Source organism: Trachinotus anak, unplaced genomic scaffold (genome assembly GCF_046630095.1).
Source record: "Trachinotus anak isolate AG129_WGS33_773 ecotype Australia unplaced genomic scaffold, CSIRO_AGI_Tana_v1 ptg000015l, whole genome shotgun sequence".
NCBI classification, from domain to species: Eukaryota; Metazoa; Chordata; class Actinopteri; order Carangiformes; family Carangidae; genus Trachinotus; species Trachinotus anak.
The window spans coordinates 12,162,726-12,189,149 of record NW_027273866.1 but is presented as its reverse complement, the minus strand read 5'-3'; the positions used below and the strand labels follow the sequence as shown (position 1 = coordinate 12,189,149).

General features: G+C 42.2%; 1 protein-coding gene across 9 annotated transcripts in view; it reads right to left on the bottom strand.

Annotated features, from left to right (window-relative positions):
- fgfr3 (fibroblast growth factor receptor 3) overlaps nucleotides 1-26,424 on the bottom strand; it is an 81,279-nt gene that overhangs the window by 41,260 nt on the left and 13,595 nt on the right. For 4 of the 9 annotated variants that reach the window (XM_071497455.1, XM_071497454.1, XM_071497456.1 and 1 more), the window contains exons 3-4: nucleotides 11,964-12,227; nucleotides 8,417-8,470 (exon numbers count right to left, since the gene is read on the bottom strand). In XM_071497455.1, the coding sequence (XP_071353556.1) occupies nucleotides 8,417-8,470; nucleotides 11,964-12,227 (318 nt within the window). Of the gene's footprint in view, nucleotides 1-8,404; nucleotides 8,471-11,963; nucleotides 15,571-26,424 lie in introns of those variants that run through there. The other 5 variants (XM_071497450.1, XM_071497452.1, XM_071497449.1 and 2 more) reach the window with 2 other exon arrangements.

Here is a 26,424-nt window from a genome sequence, read left to right as displayed (position 1 = left end):
CGTATTTGGAGCGACACCGCGCGCAGCGTGGGACAATCCTCCAAGGAGTCTGAACACATTGTTTTCTTGGCATCGTAATGAGCCACACACACACTCGGTCAAACAGAAACACACACTGAGTTTTTAAACAGTCTCTCTCCTGATGTGTGGTCCTCCACCTCCGCTGCCTCCTACTGCTGCTGCTGCTGCTCCTGAACTCATCTGGGCCTAAAGACACCTCCTTACTCCTGCTGATGATCCTTCAGCCTCCATGACCTTTCTCACCCAAAATAGACACCTGCATGGATTCAGAATGAGCAGTGGTGTCTCCATGGTTTGGTCTCAAAAACACAGTGAGACTGGTTTATCTGCTGACCATTAGCTGCTAAGTGCTAACTGCTCTGTTTCTCCACGAGATCACCTGTCAGTAAAACAGAGTGGGAGAGCTGTGATGTCTTCTTTTTGGATTTTCTGGCAGTGAAGTGCAGTGAAGGTGGTGCTAGTTTTTTTTTTTTTTTTTGCCTGCACAGGGACATTGGAAAGTGCTGCTCAAGCCATCTAGCCTGATTCCCCATGAGGAACTTCTCCCTGCCCTGAGCAGAAGGTACTTCATCAGTTTTTAAGGGAATTTAAGACTTATAGTTTTTACTTTTTTTTTAAGTAGCACATTGATATACATTTATTTTAACTGCATTTAGTTCCTCTGAATTTACAATTTGTTGTTTATTTTCTGCAGCTTGCAATAAACAAGGTTCTCTTGTGAAAATCACTGCACAGTCTATGCTTCAGAAAATCAATAAAAATGGGATAAAAATGCAGAGAAAGAAAAGCAGAATCAAAGTCAATATTACAGAAACAAGAAATGAAGAATATAAAATATTTAAAACACACACACACACACACACACACACATATATATATATATATATATATATACATATATACACACACATATATATATACATATACATATAAGACCAACAATTTAAAATAAAAATGCACTGAGGATAAAATAGATTATTATAAATGAAGGGTTGATTTGCTCATTTTATTATCATCATTTAGTAATGTGATAAAAGAGTACACAGAGAAATGTTTTCTATCTAATGCTTTAAAAATGTGACTTAACAGCTCACTTAAGAAGCTGATACGGGCACTTTCAACTCTAAGAAAAGGAAAAAAATTGCAGCCTTTTCCAGTTCAGCAACAGCAGTCGATATTTTGATTTCAGAGTGTTTTTGATTTACTGTGGTCCTGCTCTGTACGCTCAGAAACACACAGGAATCCCATCCCGTGTCTAATTGGCTGGATGGTATTTCCTCAGCAGAAGGGAGTGGGATTTTCTGAGAGAAGGAGGAGGAGGAGGAGGAGGGGGCCCAGGGCTGATACCCCTAAACCTCCGCAGGGACGGGGTCAGAAGATAACCCTGCCCTGCGTGCAGTCACTGGAGTGGAAAGTGGTTTAACACAACATACTCTCTCAGCTCTGCAGTTACAGTGTCATGCATGTCCACCTGTCAGTTGCAGAAGATAACTGAGGAGGGAGATCTCTCCGGGAGCCTAAAAATACACGACTGTACTCCTGTTCTGCTGTTTGTTTGGTTTACGTTCGATAACAGACTCCAAAGCACGGCTGCAGAAATCACTGACGGGGTGAGGTCAGGCGGCGGGTGGAGTTATGTCTCATTCACACGCACAGAGGCTGTCACGCCTCCAAACACACACATGCATTGGTATGTTTACTGGGAAACTGTATTCCATTACACCTCCCAGTCCACTCATCAAAGCTGTAATCAGTAGCAGTGTCTGAAGCATGATCTGAACTCAAATACAAAAGTCAGGATATACGTTTCAGGTGTTCATTTAACCACAAGTTCTGCACCTTTCACAAAACCTTTAACAAAACGTGCTGCTTCTAAAAGGTTCTGTGCGTAACATAAAGAAAACTTCAAAAAAACTAAAGTAATTAAGATGCACTGTTACTTTAATTAGATTATAAACTATATTTGATAATATAGAAAATATTTGACCGCAGCGCTGCACCAAAACAAAGCGTGGAGATCTGGCGAAGCTAACGCTAACGTCACGTTTTGTTGAAATAGGCTTTGTAAAGTGCAATATCCTTATCAGCTTGCTAGCTAGCAAAATATAGGCTAGTGACGTCGATCTAATCCACTCTCAGTGCATGATACACTGACTGCATTTATATGATATGTCGGTTAGCTAGCCAGCTAGCCAGCCTTATTAATCAGCAACATAGCTAAACTCCCTGGATGATAATGCTAACAGTTAGGGAATGGAATATTATAATAATAAGTGTTGCCACACTTCATTATTGATAAGATAGCTTCTATCGTAGCTCTCATTTTGCTAAATTGATGTGCTAATGTTTCAGTATAGTAGAACAGATGTTTTATATTGTTTCTGTACTGAATGGGTCGAGTGGGCTGAGACAACAATAATCCTAAACTAACATCACAAACAGCTATCATCTGTTTATGATGTTGGTTTAGGATTATTGTTGTCTGGGATGAGTGTGATGAGTAACATTAGACTGCAGACAATGCACATAAAATAGGGTCTAAGTATTGTGACTATTTTAAATGAAATCTGGTGGAAAGTTGGATAAAAAAACAAACAAAAAAAAAACAGTTTTCGATAAGGCTCAGGGACCTTTTCTAAGAATTTCTTTTACATCACAAAGCTTTTTTTTCCTTTTCTTTTCTTTTTCCATATTTTATTACGAAGCTACCAAACTTACTTGAGGGACAGAAATCTGGCACATGCATTGCAAAACACACTGTGTTCTTTGATGCAGATCCAGATGCACATTAACATTTTCTAAATACTTCTGTTATTAAATTAACAGGTTTAGGGGATTGTGCAGTCTTGGCATTTTCTTTGTATTTGGACTAGGCTTTACTGTAACAAGTGTTTCACACTCATGACAACACACACACACACACACACACACACACACAAACCCTGCAGCTCTGTGTTCACTTTTCCTCTGACTTCTGGCTCTGCGTTGCAGGTCGGAGGAGCGTGACTGTGGCTCTCTATCAGCCCGACTTCAGTGCAACAGCAATTAGCTGGAGCAGGACACGCTGCGGTGCTGATCGCCACAGCACACGGCCCTTGAGCGCTCAGACACCGATCTGGGGAAAGGAGGAGGGGGGAGGTCTAATTGTGTAATTGTATAATTTGCCCTCGCTGACGCCTGCGAGCCCATAGGCAGATTTCATTACAGATTACACTGGGGCTCTTTGAAGGCGCGCTGCCCCGGAGGGCCTGCAGGGACTCTAGGCAAACAGAGTCAGAGGAATGGCGGCTGCGGAGCAGCGTAGCGTGGCCCGGCGTCCGGCTCTCTGCTCTCCTGCCAGGGTAAACAAGGAGGCTGCATAGCTCAGGAGCACAGCACAGCACAGATTAGGCTCTGTTAACATTCCTCCCTTTCGACACACACACACTGCCCTTTCACTACACACAGGCTCCGAGTGTGTACACCACTTTCCACACTGCAAAAAGTACTCACTTTAATAAATCCTAATCATCGTGTGAGGGCGGATGATGGTCTCACCTCTGACCTTTTATTTGCCCGTCTATCAGACCTGCATTATAACGCAGCTGGTCGGTTCTTGTCTTCAAACTGTTGAAAATGTTGCATCACAGAGCACATTCTGAGAGGTCCACGTCAGGGAACTACTGCACAATCACAGGTCAAAACAGGTGAAATATTTTTTTACTGACGAATGCATAAGGAATGAATCACACATAAGGGACAGTTACTGATGTTTTTTTTTTTTACTTAATATCTTTAACTATTTCACTTTTTCCACAAATTTCAATATGATGCCACCTTGATTCAAGAATATTCATTAATTCATTCAATATTTCAGTTTAACACTTCATTTGCATTGGAAACATCTTTTTTTCCATGATATGACTTTAGTGCATGAATGGCAGCAATAAGTGACGCCTTCCTGGGGTTTCCTTTGTTTCACAGGTGATTGTACTTGTTCGCTGATCATTAACCAATTTTAACTTTATTTCTTCTCCTGCAACCCATGTGGTTTCCTTAGTGCTGCCTTTCAGAGCAGAACTGCCACATGTTGACCTCACGGTTCAGTGTCTATTCACTCCAAACCTTCACCTGCTCACTCAGTGTGCATGCCTGAGATTTGAGTGTAAACTGGAAAGATGCAGAGGCAACAGCAACAGACATGGTTTCATATTAAAATATGAAACACAAATCTGGTGTCAATCTCACACACTGGTGGATAGCATCGTTTATGCGCGGCGTCGACTCCGCAGGAATTACTGTGGCTGCTGGGCGGGCGCATATCTTCCCTGCCTTTCCCCAGAGGGCCTTTGGAGACAGCTGAGCGCGTTCTGGAGGTGGTGGAGAATGAGCTCATGACTGCAGCAGCTTGTCTGTCTTTCTCTCTGTCTGTTTGTCTCTCCTCTGAGAACAGTCAGCTGTGGCCAGCAGCATCATTTCAACTGGCAGCTACGGCGACAGCTCCGAGTGACTCAACTCCTCAAATCTTCTCTTCTTCTCCTCTCTCGCCCTGCAATTCTCTCCATCTGCCTGTCAATCAGTGAATGTTTTCTACCACCTCTCCCTCATTAATAACCTGACTCTTTTACTGTCTCCACATCTCAGTTATTGTCCTCTCTGCATGTGGATGCGGATGTTCTTCCGCTCACCGACGGGGACTCTCCGTCTGGCTGTGTGGCTCGTCACATGGCTCCTTCCTGCTACAGCCGGCTAATTAGCAGTGGCTTAGCGGACATTAAGCAGCGATAGGGGTTTAGCGTTTCTGGGCTAATCCCTCTCCTTTTGGCCAGGAAATCGGAGCCTCGTATGTCATGAGGTAGACTTACATCCAGAGATTAAGTCTGGCAGTCTGAGGCTATTTACTGGCATTCAGGATGTCTGCAGTAAGCCTCTGCTGCTTTTGCCACTTTGGCCTGTTTAGAAAACACTCCAGGCTTTCACCAAGAAGTAAAGCTGCACATTCAACACACATTCAGGTTCTACATTGCAGGCGTTAAGCTTATCCAGAATGACTTACAGTACAAAGGCAGCAACAGGAAGCTTTCAGCTGCTTTTTTCTATAATCTGGATAAGAGCAACAGCTAAGTGCCTTAAAAAAAGGCAAATATGAATATAAGGCAAGATTTTTCTAATTCTGCAGCATCTGAAGTGAGGAGAACGAAGGGATTAAATGATGAAAGTGATCTCACCAAAACAACAGACTTTAACAGAGACTCCTGCCTTTAATAAATGATTGAGCGCTTGAACCATCGAGTGCTGCGACAGGAGATTCCACGGAGGTAAAATAAGAAAATAAGAGAGTTATAAGGTGATTACTTGACTTGTTACTGAGACTTGACAGTTATTTTTTTCCAAGCGCCAGCCACACTAACAGTTGCTGCATGTTTCTGACAGTCTGTTGTTGTCAGAGCTCCCTTTGCAGTCTGTCATCAGCAGCAACTGCTGAGTTAAAATATAGATTTCTCTCCCGGCTCTGAAAAGTAAGGAAATCCTTATGACAAAAAAACTTAAATACCAAACATTTAATGTGATGTTTTTACTTATAGAACTTTTTAAGATTTTTTGAGGAGCATATTTACCTTTATTTTGATAGTAGAGAGGTGACTGGAAATGACCCAATTCAAAATCTTAAAAAGTGTTGGCGGCCCAAATCTGACACGTAACAATACAGAGGCCAAAAAATACGTTCTCAGAGCACTTTTGAGTGAGAATGATCGAATGATTGTCAGGACTGGACTGAAAGCAGGGGTGAGATCACTTGTCGATTCACCATCTGTGTCTTCACTCTCTTTCCTTTTAATTCTTCCTGTTGCTAACCAGCTATCCATTGTTTTTGCCGTGGATATGTCATCTTCTAGCACACGATCAAACTGAGATAGCAAATAAGTATATGATGTGATCTGGTGGCAAAATCGTCCGACCAGCGACAACAAAAAGGTTTTCACCAAAATATTGTGCTATTTTGCAAATGATTTATTGGCCTACTTGCAATGCTTCTGGGGACCACCAGTGGTCCCAGGCCCACAGGTTGGAAACCACTGCCCAAGATCATCAGAACACCCATTGAAACTAGATCTAACTAAGACAAGTAAGCTTGGTTTTGAATTAGAATCAGATTTTTAATGTTATTTCATCTGATGTTTTCTTTATCCTTGAGAAAGTCATTTGCTGTCAAATTATTTGGATTATAAAAATAAAAAAAATGTTTTGCGTGGCAACTCATCTTGGGGTGAAAGATTAATAGAGTATTTGGGCTGTTTCAGCAATCTCAGTGTCATTGACTCAGTATTTTACTCAGTGTCAAGTGTGGCGGTACTTGATTTGGTTGCAGCTTTGTAGTGACGTTTACAAAGGGCCTTTGATTTCGGCTTGGCGTCCGCCTGTCATGCCGTCACAGAAACAGTTCCACATTTCGCTTCTGGCACCAATTCTGTTGAGCAGTTAAGGTTCTGGGATTTAGTTCAAGATATCTTGGGCTGTTTGACACTGCTGGCATGTTTCTGGCATTTTTTCAGTTTTGCACTAACGGCTGCAGCCCACTGTCAAGATGTAGACTTGTTTAATCGAATCTTTCATCTTTGTCAAAGAATGCAAATGGTTTTATAATTCAGCGGAAAGTTTTGTGTTTCGCAGTTGTATCAACTTAAATCTATCTGTGCATCTATCTATCTATCACTTCCTTTCTCTTAGTTTCCCAGTCTGGCTTCCTGTTGTCTCCCTCCCTTCATTTCTATCCTGTCATCTCTTCCTCTTTCACCGCGTTTCCATCATTTCACGTCTCTTGTTTTTCTCGCCTGCCTTTGACTGTCTGCACCTCACCTTCCGCTGTCTCCCTCTGTACGGTACAACAAAGGCAGCACAGTGTGGCGTCTGGCTGGTCGAGAGCCCGCCAAGGGGTGGAGACGCTCTCTCTCTCTCTCTCTCTCTCTCTCTCTCTGGAGTCATGCTAGCTGACAGAACAGAGCGTGTAAAGTGTGCGCAGCCTACAGAAGTCATCCCTCATTGTTCTTTGTTCACCTGCGCCTGAACTCCGCGTGTCTCCGAGTGCCAACGCAGCTCACATCACAACACAGCGCCAAGAGGGGTGCTACCCGCCGGAGAAACCCCCGGCTTTTGATGTGTGTGATGGTGGCGTTTAGTTTAGCGCTCGAGGGAGAAGCTTTAATGTGAGCACAGGAAGACAGCGCGTGGTTATAAGAGCCATAAAATTCCAATCACAGATATGAAACTCAGATTGTGCTCGTAGAAGTCTATCAGCTGCGTAAATCCAACGGTTGTCTGTAGAAGAAACTTTCTTGTGGCTCCTACAAACAACATTTTCGACAAGTGAAATGAGCCCAAAACTCTAAAATTCAGATTAACTGTTGACAACAAAAAAGACAACTGTAACTACAGCAAACACTGGGGTGCACTTTTCACTCGCTTATCAAGTTTGGTGAATAATCCAGAGCTGGCGCTAGAGCTAACTGAAGATATAAAGACTTAAATAAGAATCAGAGGGCCTGCAATCTTTTCAATAACCATGATTTGTTTAGAGGCATGTGGAGGCAAAAACTCTCCAGTGGACTATTTACACCATGCATCTATGTTTTTATATATTTTTTTAAGTAGTCCGTTAATCAATCTAAGTTACAAGTAAATTAAACCCCCTTTTTGAGAATTTTATAACTTTGTTCAATTCATTTATACTGCACTTGATTCCTGCAGGGGTTCCATTGCTTTGTGAATAATATATGTGCTGTTTGCAATAACTTATCATGGTCTCCAATAAAAGCCAATATAATCAGAATCTGACTTTTAAAGTAAATGAAAGAACTGTGGTTTAGTTGGGGCTGTGGTTAGTTCAGTGGATGGATCCATATCGGTCTGTTCTTAGTCAGTGCACAGCCTTTAATATTAATATGCTCCATATAGGAATCAAATCAACCCTTTTGCAACCAAAGCAAAGGTTATAGAACAATATAACATTTAAACAAAGCTGAATCTTCCTGACCTAAAACTATTAACAGCAGTTAACACCTCCCACTTCTAGCTGTGTGTGTGTGTGTGTGTGTGTGTGTGTGTGTGTGTGTGTGTGTGTGGCAGGTGCTACTCATTAAGCTCAATGATGTGGTTCATGCTGCCTTCACAGAACTTGAGGTTGTGTTTTTGCTGGGACACATTAATGCTGGGTGTTTTATGTGATACAAACACTGTTGGAGGTTGCTTTGTTTTCTTCTCAGAAAAAGTGAATGGTTGTGTGACTTTTTTTTTTAGATTTCAATGAGATACAAAAAAGTAGAAAAAGTCTATTAATGTTTATCATGAGCTCATATTGCTGTTTAACCTGAGTGGTGTGGCTAGAAAATAATAATTAAGAATTCACCATTTGCATTACCTGCATCTTCTGGATCTTCATCATAGTCCTCATCATCACCAGACGACAGAGAATCTTAAAAGAAAAGACAGAAGAAATCAAAAAAATATCTGGACAACTTCTTCATTGTAATAAAATGTCCTTATTCCTCAGACTACTTGAACTGTGTTAGCCATCAGATAACACAAAAATTACATCTGGAAGACTTGTACCACATCATTTATTTTGTGCAAGAGGAAAAATAAAGAGAGAGAGAGAGAGGGGGAAAAAACAAAGAAAAAAATAAAAGCAGGAATTTTGTGCATGTTAAATGCTCAGTGGAGATTAAATGGTGTGTGTTCAAAAACAAGTATGATTACACAAATGTCCACATAAAAACATGCACGCACACACACACACACACACACGCGTGTGCATGAATGCATGTTAAAACTGACTCTGCTCATTGAGAAAGTCATGAATGAGTCTACAGTTCTCTGTAGCGTGGCGGCTCTCTCAGATATTACAACCCAAACATTTCCACAGACGGTACAAATGAGAGGGTCATTAGTGCTGCTGCTGCTGCGACATGCTCGTGTGAGTGTGTGTGTGTGTGTGCATATGTGGAGATACACACACACAGATACACATACAAAAACAACAGTTTCTAGTCATATCTTTGCAACAGTTAGCGTGTCAGATGACGTCTAATTACCTCTCAGCCACGAATGCGACTGTTTAGATTTGCTGTATCACACATTTTTGCAGGCGCTCTGTAATCATTTTCGCTCTGACCTTTAAGTTTTCTGGTTCACCTCCACAGGTCTTGTTAATGAGAGCCAGCTGTTACCTTGACAACCGTGGCGAGCTAAAACTGCTCCTGAAACTTCTGACTAGCAGGTTTTTGTTTTTCTATTATCCGACACCTTAGTCCACGACCCCGCTCTGCTATTGTGTTGCAGCTCAGCAGAAAGCGAACAGTTTGACTCACATTTCAGTCTTGATGAGCTTCATCACTGCAAACATGACACTACCTTTAAAAAAACTATAATGAGCACTTACTGACACAAACAGAGGCACTTCAGCGCTACGCTAGCAGCTCTGTGAGGCTACACTTGACCTAAATGCTAACTTTAGCATTGTAACATGCTCACATCAATGCTAAGATGTTGATGTTTAGTTGGCATAATGTTAATGCTAACTGTCTTAGCATGCTAACATGCTCACAATGACAATGCTAACATGTCTACATTTGCTAATTAGCATTAAACAAAGAACAGCTGAGGCTTTGGTCATAAACAAAAGTATTGGTGAATATTGTGGACTGAGCCATGAGGCCAGCTTGACAAAACAACATTTCCAGCAGCCAACACACTGATCTCAACAGAAGTGAAAATATTTGTTTATAGTGAGGTTTCAGCTTTTAGCTTTTAGAGCTTTAATTGCTCTTGTTAACATTTTACTCACTAACAAACCAGATTTACCTTATTAGCTTAATCAAACTTTGAGAATAAAAACGAGTGGATGCATCCAAAGCATCTACTACAATCATCTACATGTGCAAGAGCATATAATTACAGGACCTAAACTGAAAACATGAATTAGCAAACACACTGATTCTTATAATGATTAACAGTAGATTAGGAAACAATTATGTGAGCACACTGTTTTATTTAAACCTGACCTAAGCTGAATTTATCCGTATCTGATTCTCATTGAGGAATTTGTGTTGCATCTGCAAAGTCTCCAAACACAAGAGTTGTTCATTTTCATACTCTTCAGACTGCAGAGAACTTCTTTCATCTCCTTACATTACAACTTCTTGTTTCCAACACGTGTACTGTGTGTGCGTGTGTGTACAATATGATCTGGCTGCTCTCCGCTCTCTGGACGCCGTCCAGGTGCTAAATCTGATACTGCTCCTAAATATCTGACACCTTACTCAAATATTTGAGGAAAAACACAATAGTCCATGTGTGTTTTAGATGGAGCTGAGGCTGTGTTTAGAGTAGAGGGAGGAGAGCGGGCGGTTTTAGCGGGGGGAGAACAGGATATTGCCGCCACATACTGTAAAAAGTCTGACTTTATAGGTAGTTTAAACATGTACTGAGTGTTAAAATGATATGAAAATGTCTGACAACGGGCTGCGACGAATTCGCTTCCTGTGTGGTTTTTACTCCTGAGCGGAGCTGGAAGCAAATGCAGTTATCACACCTCAATTTTTGCACTTGTCTAAAGAAAACAAAATCCGACTTTAAAGCTGAGCACGACTTGGAAAGACGGACGGTTTTTTCCTTTTAAAATCGGTGATGTGGGGAGTGCGTCGTGAGAATGTGTTCTCCTGCAGTCGGAGGCTGATATTTGGGTCCATGTGGAGAAGCTGTCTACGTCTGATCAGTCCTGGAAAAGGCCGTTTTCTTCCCGGCTTGCAGCCAAAGACATGCATCTGTGTGTGTGTGTGTGTGTGTGTGTGTGTGTGTGTGTGTGTGTGTGTGTGTGTGTGTGTGTGTGTGTGTGTGAGATTGAGGAGGACGGGGGGGGGTAGGTTGAGAGCGAGTGAACTCTCTCATTTCTTGCCACCCCATCTGTTTCCAATGATGAAATGTTTTGCACTAATTGCTTTCTAATTAGTTGTCAATAACAGTTTCAGCTGGTGTCCATGAGTTTTACGGGAAAAGCCGCCCCGCTGTTAAGCTCCTGCTCCCTCCCTTCTGCCACCCACCCCCAACCCCACCCCTCCCACATTCCTATTAGAGCTCATTCTGCATCACACACTTGTTGAAAACGCTGCTCATTCCCACTTATGATAATTAATTTCACCTTCGACTGTGCATCAGGAGGGGGAATCTTTCTGAAACCTGTCCGGGTGTCTATACCAGTGTGATGCTGTGTTTTTGTGTGTGTGTGTGCGTGCAGCTTGGCAGACAGCTAACCTGGACCTGAAGCCGAGCAGGAGGAAGGAATAATAGAACTTTTCTCTTGAGCTAAGTTTTCATTGTTTTTCTACAAACCGTGTTGAAATGCTGTCATGTCGAGACGTCACTGCTGTAACTGTTCAACAATGTTTATTGATAGGAAATACTTCTCAGTTGTCTGTCAAATGGGTAGAAAAACTGAGGCAGGTCAGTTTTCTGAGAGCTCCACAGGGTGCAGCCAAAGTGTCTGTTTCCATTGGAGCTCTGCTAGTGACTCAAATAGCTTTAAAAATGAAAATGAGCATTTCCCTGGTTGTAGATCTCATTTAAAGGGCAATGTCAGTGAAAATAGGATTTATATCTTTTAATCTTTTTTCCACAAATGCACACTGCATCCTACAGCATGCAACAAAGTGTCTAATCTGTGGTGATACTGGTGCAAACCTGCATGAATGGACAGGAAATAGTGACTTTGTTTTAGTCACAAATCTCAATATTGTTACCATCATGTTCTATGATCTGCAAGAACCAGGTGGGACAATCTTGTTTACTGTCTAATGCAGTGTTTCCCAACTATTACTGGCTTGTGATGTAATTTCCATGTATGTGACACCTCGTCACAGGTTGTGGTTGTAGAGTGGACATTAGTTGTGAGCACAGCAGGTTCCTCTCACCTGTCACCCTGATGGTATAGTTGCTGAGCAGCGTGTTGCTGTGGGCGAGCCGACACGAGTAGACGCCGGAGTCCTCGTACGACACGTTGATGATGCGCAACATCCTCTGACCCAGCCGCGTCCGGTTGCTAGGCACCAGTCCTATGCCGTCTTTGAACCAGACCACAGGCTCTGAATGGTCTTCCAGGTCACATGACATTTCCAGGGTGTCCCCCATGCCCAGAACATAGTCCTCCAGGAAGGCTGTCTCACTGGACACAGAGTCTGTACACAACAAAAGGAGACAGTGGTTTATCAGGAGGTGTTTAGTGTTTTGTTTTTAAAGCAAGTTTACCCAGTCTTTTCATATGTCTTCCAGTTTTAACTTAATTCAAATTCATAATGTCACAAAAGCTTAGATTTACAGATGCATTACGGGAGTTAATTTTTGGTAAATTCAACTCATCATTGATCAAGTAAAAATGCCAAATATTCTCTGGTCCTGCTTCTGAAATGTGAAGATTTGCTTGTTTATATCTGCATCATGAGATACTTTGACTTTGCTTGGACAAAACAGGACATTTTTGAAGATGTCAAGATTATATTTTATTAAGTAAATGATTGAAAAATGAATTAAACAACAGACTAATCAACAATGATATTGGTGCCAACCTCAATACAAATTACTGGCAATTCTGTAGAATAATAAGGTAGGACAGGTGACGTCTGCCTGATTTCTACCTGTATAATCACCTTTCTCGCCACAGGTATGGATTGTGTTATTCTAATAAATAAGGGTCTTAGATCCCGTATAAACACCCTCTTTCTTTACCAACATATAATTAAGAGTCATAGAGTTTCCCCAGTGTAAAAAAAAACTGAAAGGTGCAGAGTTAACCATCAACCCATTGGCGAACGATCAGCTGATCTACCTCTGGAAGTATGAAAAGTGCAACTTTTTATTCCAGCATAAAGAGAAAGACAGATCTGGGCTGTGTGGAAATGAACGCCCCTGCCCCCTCATCTTCAACTTTCCCTGTCAAACACCAGCTCATTTACTCCAGCAGCTCTGTGTGCCAGCTTGGTTAGAGCCAGGGAAAAATCAACATGTTTACTGGCTCCACTAAGGATGCCGGCCTCCGCTGAGGATGGGGGAGAGATGGAGGGGACACGTCTGAATAAATAAACACTGGGTCCCCTTGTGTCTCCGCCCGTCCCTCCATCAGAGGTGTCTTCTCATCCTGACCTCAATTACACATCACCGCCATCAGGGACAGACAAAAAAAAAAAAAAAAAAAGAAAAAGAAAGACAACCTCATGCGCGCTCTGGTCGGTCTGGCAACCATTCAAATGAAGGACACACACAAGGACACTTATACGCACACAAATGCCTGCCTACTTTCACGTATGCAAGGGTGCAGCCGCAGCCTTTGAATGAGCTGCTTGGGCAACAGAGTACACAACATGCACTTGTTCGCACGCACAAATGCACACCCACCCACCCATGGGAAAGCCTGAATGAGGTGTGCTAAGAGCATGATTTATGACGGCAAACACACCCACTGTTGACCCGCTGAGAGGCCAACATCGCTACAGAGGCTTGCTGACAGGCAGCGGACGTGAACGCAGCCCCCTCTCACAGACAGCCTCGAAGTGAGATTAGAAAATTGGAGTTGAGAGGCAAAGTTGAAATCAGCGGCGGCCCAGACGAGACAATCTTCACGGGGAATACATAATAGGTGATCTAAATTATAGATGGGTTCCTTCAGTGTGAGGCAGGCTGCAGACAGACGGAGGTGCTGGTCACATGGGAGAGCCAGCAGGTAACGTCGCCAGAAGTCCCTTAGGAACACGTCTGCACTTCGGCTCATCATCACAACCAAAATCCTAAGCTACACTTGCAGGTAACTTACAGGTAAAATGAGATCGTAGATTTCAGTGATGAAAATCCCCAAACTTGGAGTTAAAATAATGAAATATTGACTGAAAATCGAAAATAACATGAAAACCCAGCTGAGATTTCTACAGTAGTGCAGAGCTGAAGTCAATGGGGACAGCATGCTACATCTATGCAGTGAAATACACACAACATGAGCGAGCAACAGTAACTCACTCCTGAAAGGATTTTCTTGAATAAAGTGAACTGAATGGATGAGTTGTGAATTGTTTTCTCTGTCTTATTACACCATTAAAACTAGTGGAGATGTTAAATCAATAATGAGCTTAACATCGCTGAGCAGCTCTCTGCATGGCCTCTGGCCTTGACAACGATATTTACTGCACTTTTTTTTTAAACAAAAAGGCCCATTCAGGAAAGAAGAAGAAAAACACCGAGGCGACGGTGCAGAGAGCATAAATCCAAACCCAGCATGAATGACTCGCTACTTTCGTGTATTACTTATGACCTCTGTGAAAGAAAAGGAAAAAAAATAGGTCTTAGAATATCTTCAGGTCTTAAACATGGGGAACTGGGCTTTATGAGGTAGATATAATAATCTCCAGAGACTCATAGCTCACTTTAGCTTTATGGGGCCTGAACGCTTGAGCACAACCTCCCCTGGCAGCTCTGAAAGCAGCAGCACCAGAGCTTGACTGGAGCTGCTTCTTTGTATTAGGCACATATTTCCTGTTTAAAGAATTAGTTGTCTCACTTACACCTAATAGTATCTAACCATGCAGGTTTATCATGTCTTTCCTTTTTTTAAGGTGAACTAGCCCTTTAAATATCAACCAGTACTCTGAATTGTGAATAGTGCACTTTTGCCTTTTAAACAAGCCTTAGTTTGACATTAAACAACTGTATCTGTTATTATTCTGCAATTTCTGCAATTTAACTTAAGCAAATACACCATGTCCTCTTTATGGATCTGACATTACAGCTTATTTAATTAGGATTTGCTAACAGCAAAGTAAGGCAGTGCATTTTTGTGATCTTGTTGTAAAAAGAAATACTTTTGCTTTGATCCAGGGGAAATAGATAGGAAGAACATTTGTGCTCCGCTCGGATATTAACGCCGCCGAAGGCTAAACAAATGCAATTTACTGAAAGAACAAAACAAAACAAGGATATATCCCTCATACATTAAAAAAAGAAATCTATTTCTCAGGTGTCACACAAAAGAGCAAAGCTCCCTTTTTCCTGGTCACCGTCAATGACAAAATATCTGTTTCTGCTTCAGATCCTGCACTTTGAAATGTAGATTTAAATGTGGGAAAGAAAAAAAAAGCCGTTCTGAATAAAAGTGGATTTGGTTTGAAAGGCTTCACTGTGTGGCACGGCACAACCTTTCAGGACAGATTTAGCAGAGACTGTAGCGGCCTTGTTATGGCTTTCGGGGGAAAGCCCTGTAACGTGAGGTCACAGGTTTGATCACCTTGACAGGAGACAGTTCTTTGAAATGGGCTCGTGTGAATGTGTCACAGAGAAATATGCAAAAAGAGGAATTCCTAATTAGCGAATGAGCACTTTAAATTCCTAAAGCGTGGTCGTGGACTGTGGTTGTTACAAGGTGAGAACGTGCGGAAGTGAGTGAATGTGAAACAGGGCGTTAGTCAGTCACCTTCCTGTGCATGTGAGTGCAGCTCGAAATCAAACTGGGCCAGTTCTCTCCCTGCATCTGACAGTGAGGCTTAAGACTGGCATCAGGTCCACATTTGACCACAGGAAGTTTTTCAGGAACCTTAAACAAACTCAGGAACTTCACCTTCATGCTGTCTGCAGGAACATCCTTTCAGTTTTGGTTCCTGTCCTTGAAAAAGTCCCTCCTCCTGAAGCAGCTGATATAAACAGTGGAGCTTTATTCAGACTGTGACTCTTGTTGTCGTCAGTGCAACCTGCTGAACCTGAATGTGGATTTACATTAACCAGGTTGCCAGGTGCATGTACAGGCAGTGGTTTCACTGAGTAACCTGGTTTTCCTCAGATGCTAAAACCACCTTAAGCTTCCAAACTGCTCACACAGCTGCTTTGCATATTTCATAGAGCAGTAAAATCACACAGCAACAAATTACAAAGGGTACAACAACTCTGTGCTGTTGTTGTCACACGATGTTTCAGACACAACTGTAGCTTTTCAATCTGTGATGTCTAATCGGACTAATTCTCACGGTCCTTCAGTTGTGGTAAAGATGCAAAAACACACAGGCTCTTAAAGCGGTTTTAATGCTCGTGTTTAATTCCTGGGACTATTTGCTCAAAAACAATCATTATTCAATTTAGGGTTTTATAAAAAGGGAGGTACAAAGGTGCCAACAAGTGCAATTTCTTTTTTTTTTTTTTTTTTTTTTACAATGTTCATGCCAAAAATGTCTCATTATTTAATGAAAAGGCTTTGAAGCTGCATTTTATACCATTACAGGACTACAAAAATCTCAAAAACAAGTCGAAAATGCTGAGAATGTGTCTGCAGTGAAATTTATTAAGCCAGGCTCTGACCACTTTTAAAGAATTACTACAAAAAACTAAATGAACAAAGACAAGAAGAAAATAAAAGAATCTGCATCTTATTAGCAGTGAGCCACATGTCAGATATTAAACAAGAGGCCAACACAGGCCTGATCCTTTAGTCTAATCACAGTAAATACAAATAAAGCAGGAGAGGAGTGTGTGCCTCTTCCGCTGCACTGATTTCACCAGGAGATATTCCTGCAGGTATTTTTGTGCTGTGGGATTAAAAAACACTAATTCAAAGGCTTCGTCTCGTATCATTTGTCATTTTAAATCTTTTGTCTTTACGTTCTTTATCCTCTGTGAGCCACTTGATGACAGACCTGTCTGATATAAAAGCGCTTCATGAATAAATCAGACCTGAAGTGGTTCTGACAAAGCAGATGAATGAAAGCTGCGCCGCAGCACTCCGGTGGCGGCCAACTTGATATCAACATCCAGACGTTCCTGCTGTTTCCGCGTCCGGTGCGGCATATGTGAGCTATCGGCTGCCTGGTGTGTGTGTGTGGGAGAGTGTGTGTTTGAAGGGGGGGCGTGAGCACCCTCGCCGGAACCTGGGGCCAGCTGGAAGCAATGTGTGATATATACTTTTTGAGTGTGTGCGTAAATGCGAAATGTGGGATATGTACAAATGTGTGTATGTATCTGTGATTGTAAATGAGGAACAGTGAGTGTCTGTGTGTGTGTGTGTGTGTTGGGCTGGACAGTCACTCCATAAATCAAGAGGCCCCTGCCCCTCTGGCCCTTCTTACCCTCTCGGCTCAATATCATAACAAATAGCCCTTCAGAATCATATAAGTCTCTCTTTGAGATACTGCGGCGGCGCTATCTATTAATGCGCCGCTTATAGACTTTTCTGTGCGTCTGAAGAGGTTTATTTATCCTCTACAAACTTCTCCAGGGGCTGGCGGCAGACTGCGGCCCCAGGGATGAAAAGGCCTCTTTATGTGGGAAGCCTTTCCACGCCTGCCTCTCTAACGCACAATCACTTACACACTGGGAGACTGAATAAGAGATCCTGGAGGAACAGGAAGGCTTGTAGACCAGAGCGAGGAGCTGTCGCCATGACTGCTGTCGTATCAGGTCACGTGGAGGGAACATGGATGACATTTACCTCAGTAAAACAGAATTCAAACTTTTCATATCTTAAAGGACGACTAGGAGGAGTTTAAATGCTTTGAAACACAGACTGACTATTTGTAGGGAGTTGATAGGGTTGTTAAATTAGGGGTCCTATTTTTCAGGCCAAAAGCCTTTTTTTTTTTAATTTTTTTAATTTCAAGGCACACACTGGTGCTTTGTATGTTTACGTTCCACCTAGGAAGTCTCAGCTCCTTATCAACAGATTTAATTGAAAACTGACAGTAAATCTAGGCCTGCATGGGCCAAGGAACATGTCATTTTGGGGTTAATGTGTGTGCTTTGAGACAGATCCAGAGCCAACTGCAGATTAAAGTATTTTCAAATTTCTATATGACAAATGTAAAAGACTGTGCAGCCTTGAAGAACCTTGCTTGTTTGTATATATGTGTTCTTTGAACTTTAAGAGCAAATCTGCGGTTGCACGATTTTCCAAAGTGCTCTGTCACCCCATTTTCAGCTTTGTTAACGCGTCTTTAACACATTTTTTCAGTCTGACATTACTAAGCATTTGACATCAAGGTTTGTGTGAGGTAAAAATGGGAGAACCAACTCCAAATAAATAAAGATAAATGAGGCAACTCTGAACCTACACTTGATCTTTAAAAGGTTGCTTGAAAGATTTGGGTGTGTGCATGATGTCTCTTGATGTGTAGCCCTCTTTAAAATTCAGAGTCTGCAGGGTATTTTCTGAATTTCACATCTGTCAGTAAACAACCAAATCTCAGCATCAGGGTAGTGGGAGTTTGATGAATTCATTTTCTACTCTGGAGGAGACAAAAACAGAGACTTTCATCTCTGCTGTGCTAAAATGACAGACCTGTGGGTCCTCAATAATACCTGATAAACTTACAAAAAAAAAAAAAAAGTTTTGCCACTTTGTTATCATCCTTTAAAGTTCCTGCTGGTTCTCAAGGCTGATTTATGGTGCTGTTTCAGAACGAGGCCTTCTTGCTTTGCATAATGAAGCATCCACGCAGGTTTAAACAGGCCAGCAAGGAGGATCATAAAGAGAAAAAGATTACAGGACTCTTTCTTTAAGGGCGTTTAACAGGTACTTTTATTGTGTCTGGTAGAAAAGCAGAAACACATACCTTTTTCAAACTATATCTGTGTTTAAACTGCTTTTGAAAGCGATGGATTCCAGATGGGCAAAGGAGACATTCGTCTTTATCAAGCTCCCTCGTTCCATTCTTCTCACTACACCAAGCTACGAATGCAGAGCTGTGTTTCCAACATCTGCAGAGCGGACTGCCCCCAAACCAGTGGCAAGCAATTCAGCGACAAATGGCCTTTTTTATTGCAGGTAATTGGTTGTTTGCTTCTACTGCTGAAAAAGACAGGGCTCCTTCTTTTAGAACGGGGACTGCAAATACTTTCCACATTTTGGCGATCACTCTCCGCCCATTGGTGCGCATGTGTGTGAAGCTCGGAGCGAGGTCAGTATGTGGGTGTGTACAGTACGAGTTTGCACATGTTGGTATATTTAATACTGGCCTGATGATTATTTACATATGAAAACAACTGCTACTGCAACAAACACAAGCAGTACAATGAGTTTTAAAATTAGCCTCCAGAACTTCTGCTGAACTGCAGCCACTGACAGCTATGAAATAATGGTTCATTTGAAAATGTAGAGTTAGCACAAACAGAGCCAATAATCTTAACTCCTCCCTCACTTATTACGTTACTGTTGTGTTTTCAACCAAAACTGCGGTTGAGCTGATGAAGACAGTGAAATAGGGTTGAAAAAAGAAGTAAGTCGACCTTGAGTTAAGATAATTTGGTTGAACTAAACTAAGAATGAACTTTGATGCTCAAGAGTCAAGAAAATTGTCAAAGAGAATATTAATCACACAAGACCAATAAAGACTTTAGCAGCGAAACCTCTGACTGTATTGAATTGAGTTGAGTTAGCTAGCTAACTGTTTTGTTAGCTACCTAACTGTTCGGTAACATCCGAGATCTCAGCCAGCTATCAAACAGTTAATTAGCTAACTGTTGATTAGCTAGCTAAATGTTTGTTAATTGTATGTTAGCTAGCTAACATCTGAGATCTCAGCCAGCTATCAAACAGTTAATTAGCTAACTGCTGATTAGCTAGCTAACATCCCAGATCTCAGCTAGCTTTCATACATTTAGCTAGCTAAGTAGCTAACAAACATTTAGCTAGGTAACATTTCCTAGATCAGGTACCACTCAAAATGTGCACACCTAAATATTTCTACTAATCCACTGCACAGAAAAACTGATTCATTTGCCTTAAAAAAAAAAAAAATAATAATTTGAGATTACATTATTTGTTTACTTCCTGTTTGACAGTCTGACTGTTCATCCAAGCAGTTCATCATCCAAGTCATTAACGTCAACCAGACCAGACCAAGTAAGACTGTAACAACTGTTTGTGTTTCTTACCCTTCAGTCTCAGCTGTTAACCCTCTTTATTACTGATAATGGCCAAAGCTACAAAAATAAGACAGAAGAGCTGCAGACACACAGACAGACAGACAGACTGTTTCAGACCGAGACGTCCTTCACAGCAGCCCGTCTGCTCGCTGTGTCCCACCAACAGATTCTTCTGCTTCCATACGGTATGCTGAAAAAATGGACCGGCTGCCAACTGTTTGGCACGCTCACCACCCCCTCAGACAAGCCAGCATCACATGACCTTCAAACAGGATCTGTCCAGCCCCCTCCTCCACCCACCACCACCACCACCACCACCATCACCTCCATAAAGAGCACATTTCTCTTCCTCCATTTCACAGTTATATCAATCGTAAATCCTGCTCGTCTTGGAAAAGCTCCCTCTTCTTTTTTTTTTTTTTACCTCCTTCGTTTTTTTTTCTTTTTCTTTTTCTCTTTTTTGCAATGTGCAATGAAAGCCCCTAATCTCTGTTTAATATGGTTTGGCCGGATGTAAATACCTTCGGACAATGCCCTTAATCTGGGCCAGCCTGACAACCTCACACCGTTGCAGAGGAGCCTGCCAGGAGGAGATGGAGAGAAAAGAGGGATGGCTCGGCAGAGATCAAGGAGGAGAGGAGAAAAGAGGAGCGAGCGGGGAAGGAGGGAGGGTTTCCCCAGCTTGTTGCCTCTATTCTTTGCTGAGCTGAGCCGCCCTTTATCAAAAGAGCCCCTAAAATCAAGTTAAAGATAGACGTTGCCTCTAAACATCCCGCCCCGGCCTGTGCCAGCCTCTCCCTTCCTCCCCCTCCTCTCCTCCCATCCTCCCAGCGCCTGGCCCTCCGCTCGGCTGCGTTAACGAGCATCGGAAGCTACTGTACGTCCAGAGCGTCTTGGCAGCGCCCAATCGTCTTTGCTCCTTTCATACCCTCATCATCACCCCCACCTCCCCTCCAGACTCAGAACAGGGCCTGGGTATGGTCCACGGTAATTGTCATTCCAAAGACGAACTGGCCTAGTTTCAATTCAACAGACAAGTGTAAGAAGCTCAGCCCACAAAAGCCAGGATGTCTGAGGAGTGTGTGGGGCTACTACACAACATAATCACACTTCCCCAAACAACACCGAGGAACCAATCTGATTACAAGGCGGCTTTTGGGATCTCAGAATTCAGGTTTGTTTTTTTGTTTTTTTAAGGCAGCAAGTTGTTTGTACACTTAACTTTCCCTCCACAAGATGAACTGAGGTGATATTTTAAGAGTCAGCTGTGCAGGATGTTATAACACAGGGTCACAGTGGGAAACCAGATGACTTCCCACAGTCTCAAAACTGATGCTCGGTCAGCACTACTGTATCCTGAGAGGGATGCTGAATCAGGGAAGTGATCAGAAAAAGCAGAAATTGGGGCAAGAATGAAAAAAACACAGATTGTGTGCACTATACTGGCCAAACAAAACCATGAAATCCAAAAGCATGCCCACAATATTATCTGCTGGGTTTTTTTTAACCAATTAATACCACTCCTGATGGAGCAGAGGCAGGTTCAGGTGAAGATAAAGTGATTAAAACTTGACTGATTTTAAAGTATATGTAATGTGACATTGTAATATATATTTAATTTCCTGAAAATGAACTGTTTACAGTTACTGTAACCTGATGGGAATGTCTGTCCTGCCAAAATATATACCATATTATTGAATATTGGCTCAAGCAAAACAGACATTTCTTTCATCTAATGGAATATATTCACATGTTGTTCCACACATTCATGGTTAAAAACCTGGAGGTTGAATGTTTTTAGGGAAATCCAGAATTTAAATTTCAAATGATCTGAATAACTTAACAACAAGCGAGTTTCTAAAAGTTCAAAGTGACATCTGAAGATGTTTTATCTCAAGTCTGTAAAGACAAGAAACAGCTGATGGAAACCATCTCCGAACACACTGACTCAGCACGAGGAGACGCCTGATTGAAACGTTCAACTTTGACCTCTGCTGACCCTGACCAGGACCCTGCCCTGACCTCTCAGTGTGGCAAGTGCACCCCCCCATCCACACACACACACACACACACACACACACACACACACACACACACACACACACACAAACACTGACATACAACTTCTGACACTCCCCAGCTGGGACGACCTGCCCCCACAAAAAACGTCCTGCGCTGGTAAGGGTAGTGATAGCAGTGTGTGTGTGTGTGTGTGTGTGAAGTGACAGAGACATCAGTGTCATGGAGTGTGATCAGTCCAAAGGCACACTTGTCTTCTGAGCACACACCTACACACACACACACACACACACTGCATCACTGTGTCACCGTAGCAACGTTACAAACCTAGACAGCAGCGTTGTGTATTCACCCATAAGAAAAAACCTTCAGTAATCATGTTTACACTCTCTCACACTGACTCTGTGTTTCACACAAGTTAACAATGGCGACAAAGAGAAGCTTTGAGCTGAAAGTTAAAACCTCATCGAGACTTTGCTAATTAATCTGTCAAGCATTACTAAGAAGGAGCCCTTTATCAACCTTTTACATGTTTTCTTCACTTTGAATAAACACAACCAGCACCAGAGACATGCAGCAGGAAATTTATGGCAGTCAGTGTAAACCTATGGACATGTCTTTTGTATTTTTTCTGGGAATTTTGGAGGCTTTACAGGAATTAAAAATGAAAACTTATGTACAGGAGGATAGTTCCTGTACTTTCAGACTAAAAGAGACAACGTTTAGGCCTGAAAATTCACTTTCAATTTAAAAATAGTGTATTTTTGTTCCTGGCAGAGTGGAGAAGGCTTTTAAACAGCATTTAAATCTTCATGTAGGGAAGTAAAATGTAATGGAACAGTTAACTGAATAAATTAAATGTGAATAATCTTAATGAAAAAAAAATTAAATCAGATTTTAAGTCTCTGGTGTGTGATCTAAATATCCTAAGGGGCACATGGTTGCGTTTGGAGGAGTTCTGACTCATGACATCAGTTTTCTGAAATCCTGCTTACAACCCTGTGATGTGTAATTACATTTAAAGAGTTCTCCTCAGTCAGGATTTAAAACTAACCAAAAGCTACAATAACACAAATGCTTTTAAATTATTTCTAGCACACCAAATTGCTGATGTCATAAAAAACTAAATATGCAAAATGCTCTATTTCAGTGTCCTGATCTAAGAAAGCTCTTATTAAATCCGCTGTGAAAATTTTAGCAGTACATCAAGAGATGGAGAAGTTCAGTTTTAAACTTGCAGCCTGTAAAAGTGTTTGATGCAGGGAGGGTCTGAAGGTGGAGGCAGGGTGGGTTGGGATCAGCAGGACATAAAAGCGTTTACTGCTCTGTTTATGATGCTGTTTATTAGTGCGGTGGGACTGCGTAGGTCCGTCTCTCTCCCTCTCTCTTGTTACCTCTCCACGTGAGACTGTGCCGTTGATCTGAGCCGCCATGTGCTTCTGATCAACGGGAGCACCCACAAACACTTCCTGAGCTGCTCTCTGTCCCGTACCGGCCTGCTACTGAACCACCAACCACCAAAACTTTACTCTGTGTTCATCTTTTATTTTTCTCTTTAATTTCTCGATTATCACTTTTCTTCATGTCTTACTCTGGAATTTGTTGCAGAGAGAGTAAAAACTCCTGAATCCAGAGCTGGTGTGTTAAGTGTGTTTTGCTTATGAGAGCAGGACAGGAGCAGGAAAGCCTCTGATCCCATCATCCCTCCCTCCTGCTTCCCTCCAGGTCCGGCCTTCCCTTGCAGCACAAACAGGCCACAGAGAGGAGCCTCTGTCTGGGGAAGAACAACCTGAGACATCCAAACCAGACATCCATACTAACACATGCTGAACAACGCACAATAGCACGAATACAAAATGACTGAAATGAACTGAAACATCTGTCAGTATCCGCACAGCCCAACATATTTATGGTAACCACTTCAGTTACCATGGTGACTGTGCCTGTATGTGCCTCCCCTCCACTGTGGCCTACAGTCCTGCTTTGCCATTCTTCAAAGAGTCAATGGAGTTTCTTCAGGAGCACAAAACAACAGTATAGGTCTTCACACGTGAAAATGTTCAATAGCTCTCTCATTCAGCCAGCGCCACCGTGCCACTGAGCAAAGCACCCGTACTTGACTCCTAACTTGAAGGAGGCTGAACTGGGCGACAGGAACATGGATTTTATCTGAGACTGAAGCCTTGAAAATAGTAGATGATTACTTTACTGAACAATTAATTTATTGGTAATTATGTTTTTTATTAATACACTGATTGCTAAATGTCCACCACTAGTTACCAGAGACAAGTGCGATGTCTTCAGGCTGCTGAAAACATTCAATTTACAAAAACAGAGAAAGGCAGCAAATCTGAACATTTGAACAGATGAAATAAATTTCTTTTTAATTTTTTGCTCAAACAATTAACTGATTTTGATTAATTTTCTATTGAAAATGAATCAGTTACTCATCTAATCATTTCGGCACTACCTCAGTCTTCTTTAAAAGGTCCAGTATAGTATAAAGGTAGATAAAGGTAGTAAAGCAGGTCTAGGTTCTATATTAATACTGTGAAAGTATCAAAGCCTCAGTCCACAGAGAAATGCACACAGCCCGTATTCAGAAACTGTGCCTTAAATGAGCCGTCAGGACTTCTGGAACTTTGTGATGTCACAACAAAGCAGTCACTGCTCCAAGCCCCACCCACCTGGACCCACCATCCAACTTTGCAGGATTTGGTTTTTCTGAGTGTTTATCTGAAGTCTGCTATACTTTTTGTTGATCACTCAGAGTATCTCAGCCAATCAGAAGAGAGAATCAGAGCCTCTCTTCTGATTGGCTCAATGACCTGTTGTTACTGGAGCTCCAGAGAGAAGCCTGAGAGAGGAGATGTAAAACATCGGTGAGACAGTTATTTTGTACTTAAAACCACAAAATGATCTTCTTATGAATATCAATACTTCAAATAGTTTAAAATATAGGACCTTTAATTAATTTTGCCAAATACATTTTTAAAATGACCACAATTGCACACAATTTCAGAAAAACCAGCAGTTTGGTGAGTAATACACACCACTTCACTTACCACTGGGATTTCTGGTTTTCAAAATGAACTTAATTCACATTTCAAAACAGTTCCAGTAACCATAAGATACTATATTCCCATTTTAGACTGTGCTGTCACACTGCAGCTACCAAAAACTAAAGAGCCTCAGTGTTGATTTATTTCTCCAGTATTTGCTCTGAAGACATCTGACTTTATGGTTTTTGTCGGCTAAAGGCCACCGTATCAGCAGGGTGTCGGAGTTCAGTGATGGAGGAGCTCAGCTCTATCAGTGTTGTTGCATCGTGTCCTTATCAGGTCGATAAAGGTCAGAGATGAGATCATGACCCTTTAAGAAGTCTGCAACCAAGTGATGCTTAAAAAGACCAGACGCACACACACCAAAGCAGAGCTCCTCCCTGGATAAACAACGCTGTGGTTGGTGATACGCAGCAGATAAACCACCGCACGCCGCGCCAGCGACGAGGAGAAAGTTGTCACATGAGGAAAAAATGCAGCCAATTACCAGATGCACCACACTCAAAAATAACATTTGATGGGAGTTTTGAAAAATTTTCTGACGTGGGTTATTTTAAAAAACCAAAACTGGAGTCAGCTCCACTGTCACTCCTCTGCTGTTAGCCAGCGCAACACCAAGTCTCTCTCTCTTCTTTCCAGGGAGAAAAAAGGCTTCCATTACGCTCTGCAGACAGTACAAGGGTTTATTATTTTAGCTCTCCTGGCAAAATAACAGGGGAGAGTTGGGGTGATGGAGGGGGAGAGAGGGAAGACGTGGGAGGGATGGAAGCCGAGTTTGGTTTCAATATTAGATGTGTCAGCTGCCCCGAGTGTGGGGGGGGGCTTTAAACAGAAGCGCATGTGAGGGCGTGAGTAGAGACCCTGGATCTTTTTTGAACAAGGCGGCGGGGAAGGTGAGCAAAGATGGAGGAGGTGGAGGAGGGATGGGCAAAATGAAATTATTATACGTCTACTGTAAACCTGGAGTAAACTGCTCGGCCAGTACTGTGCTTCATAATGCAAATTTAAATTTGTCCTGGCAGAGATGAGGAAGAGGAGGAGGAGGATGAAGGGACAGAGTGAGCAGATGTGTGAGTGTGACCACAAGAAAGGAGAGAGAGAGAGAGAGAGAGACGGAGGGAGGCAGAGGGAAGAAGAAGATGAAGGAGACACACACTTACGAGCAAGGAAGTAAGCGAATACCCTTACCCACTCTCAGCCTCCCTCCTTCCTTAACACCTACACACACACACACACACACACACACACACACACACACACACACACACACACACACAATGTTGAACACTGTCTGTTGGCTCCCTGTTTCCATTCACAGAAATGTAAATGGGGTGCAGCAGAGCCAGACAGGACAGCTCTGCTTCTGGTTAGTAGAGAGAGAGAGAGAGATTCAGATGTTATATCTCTA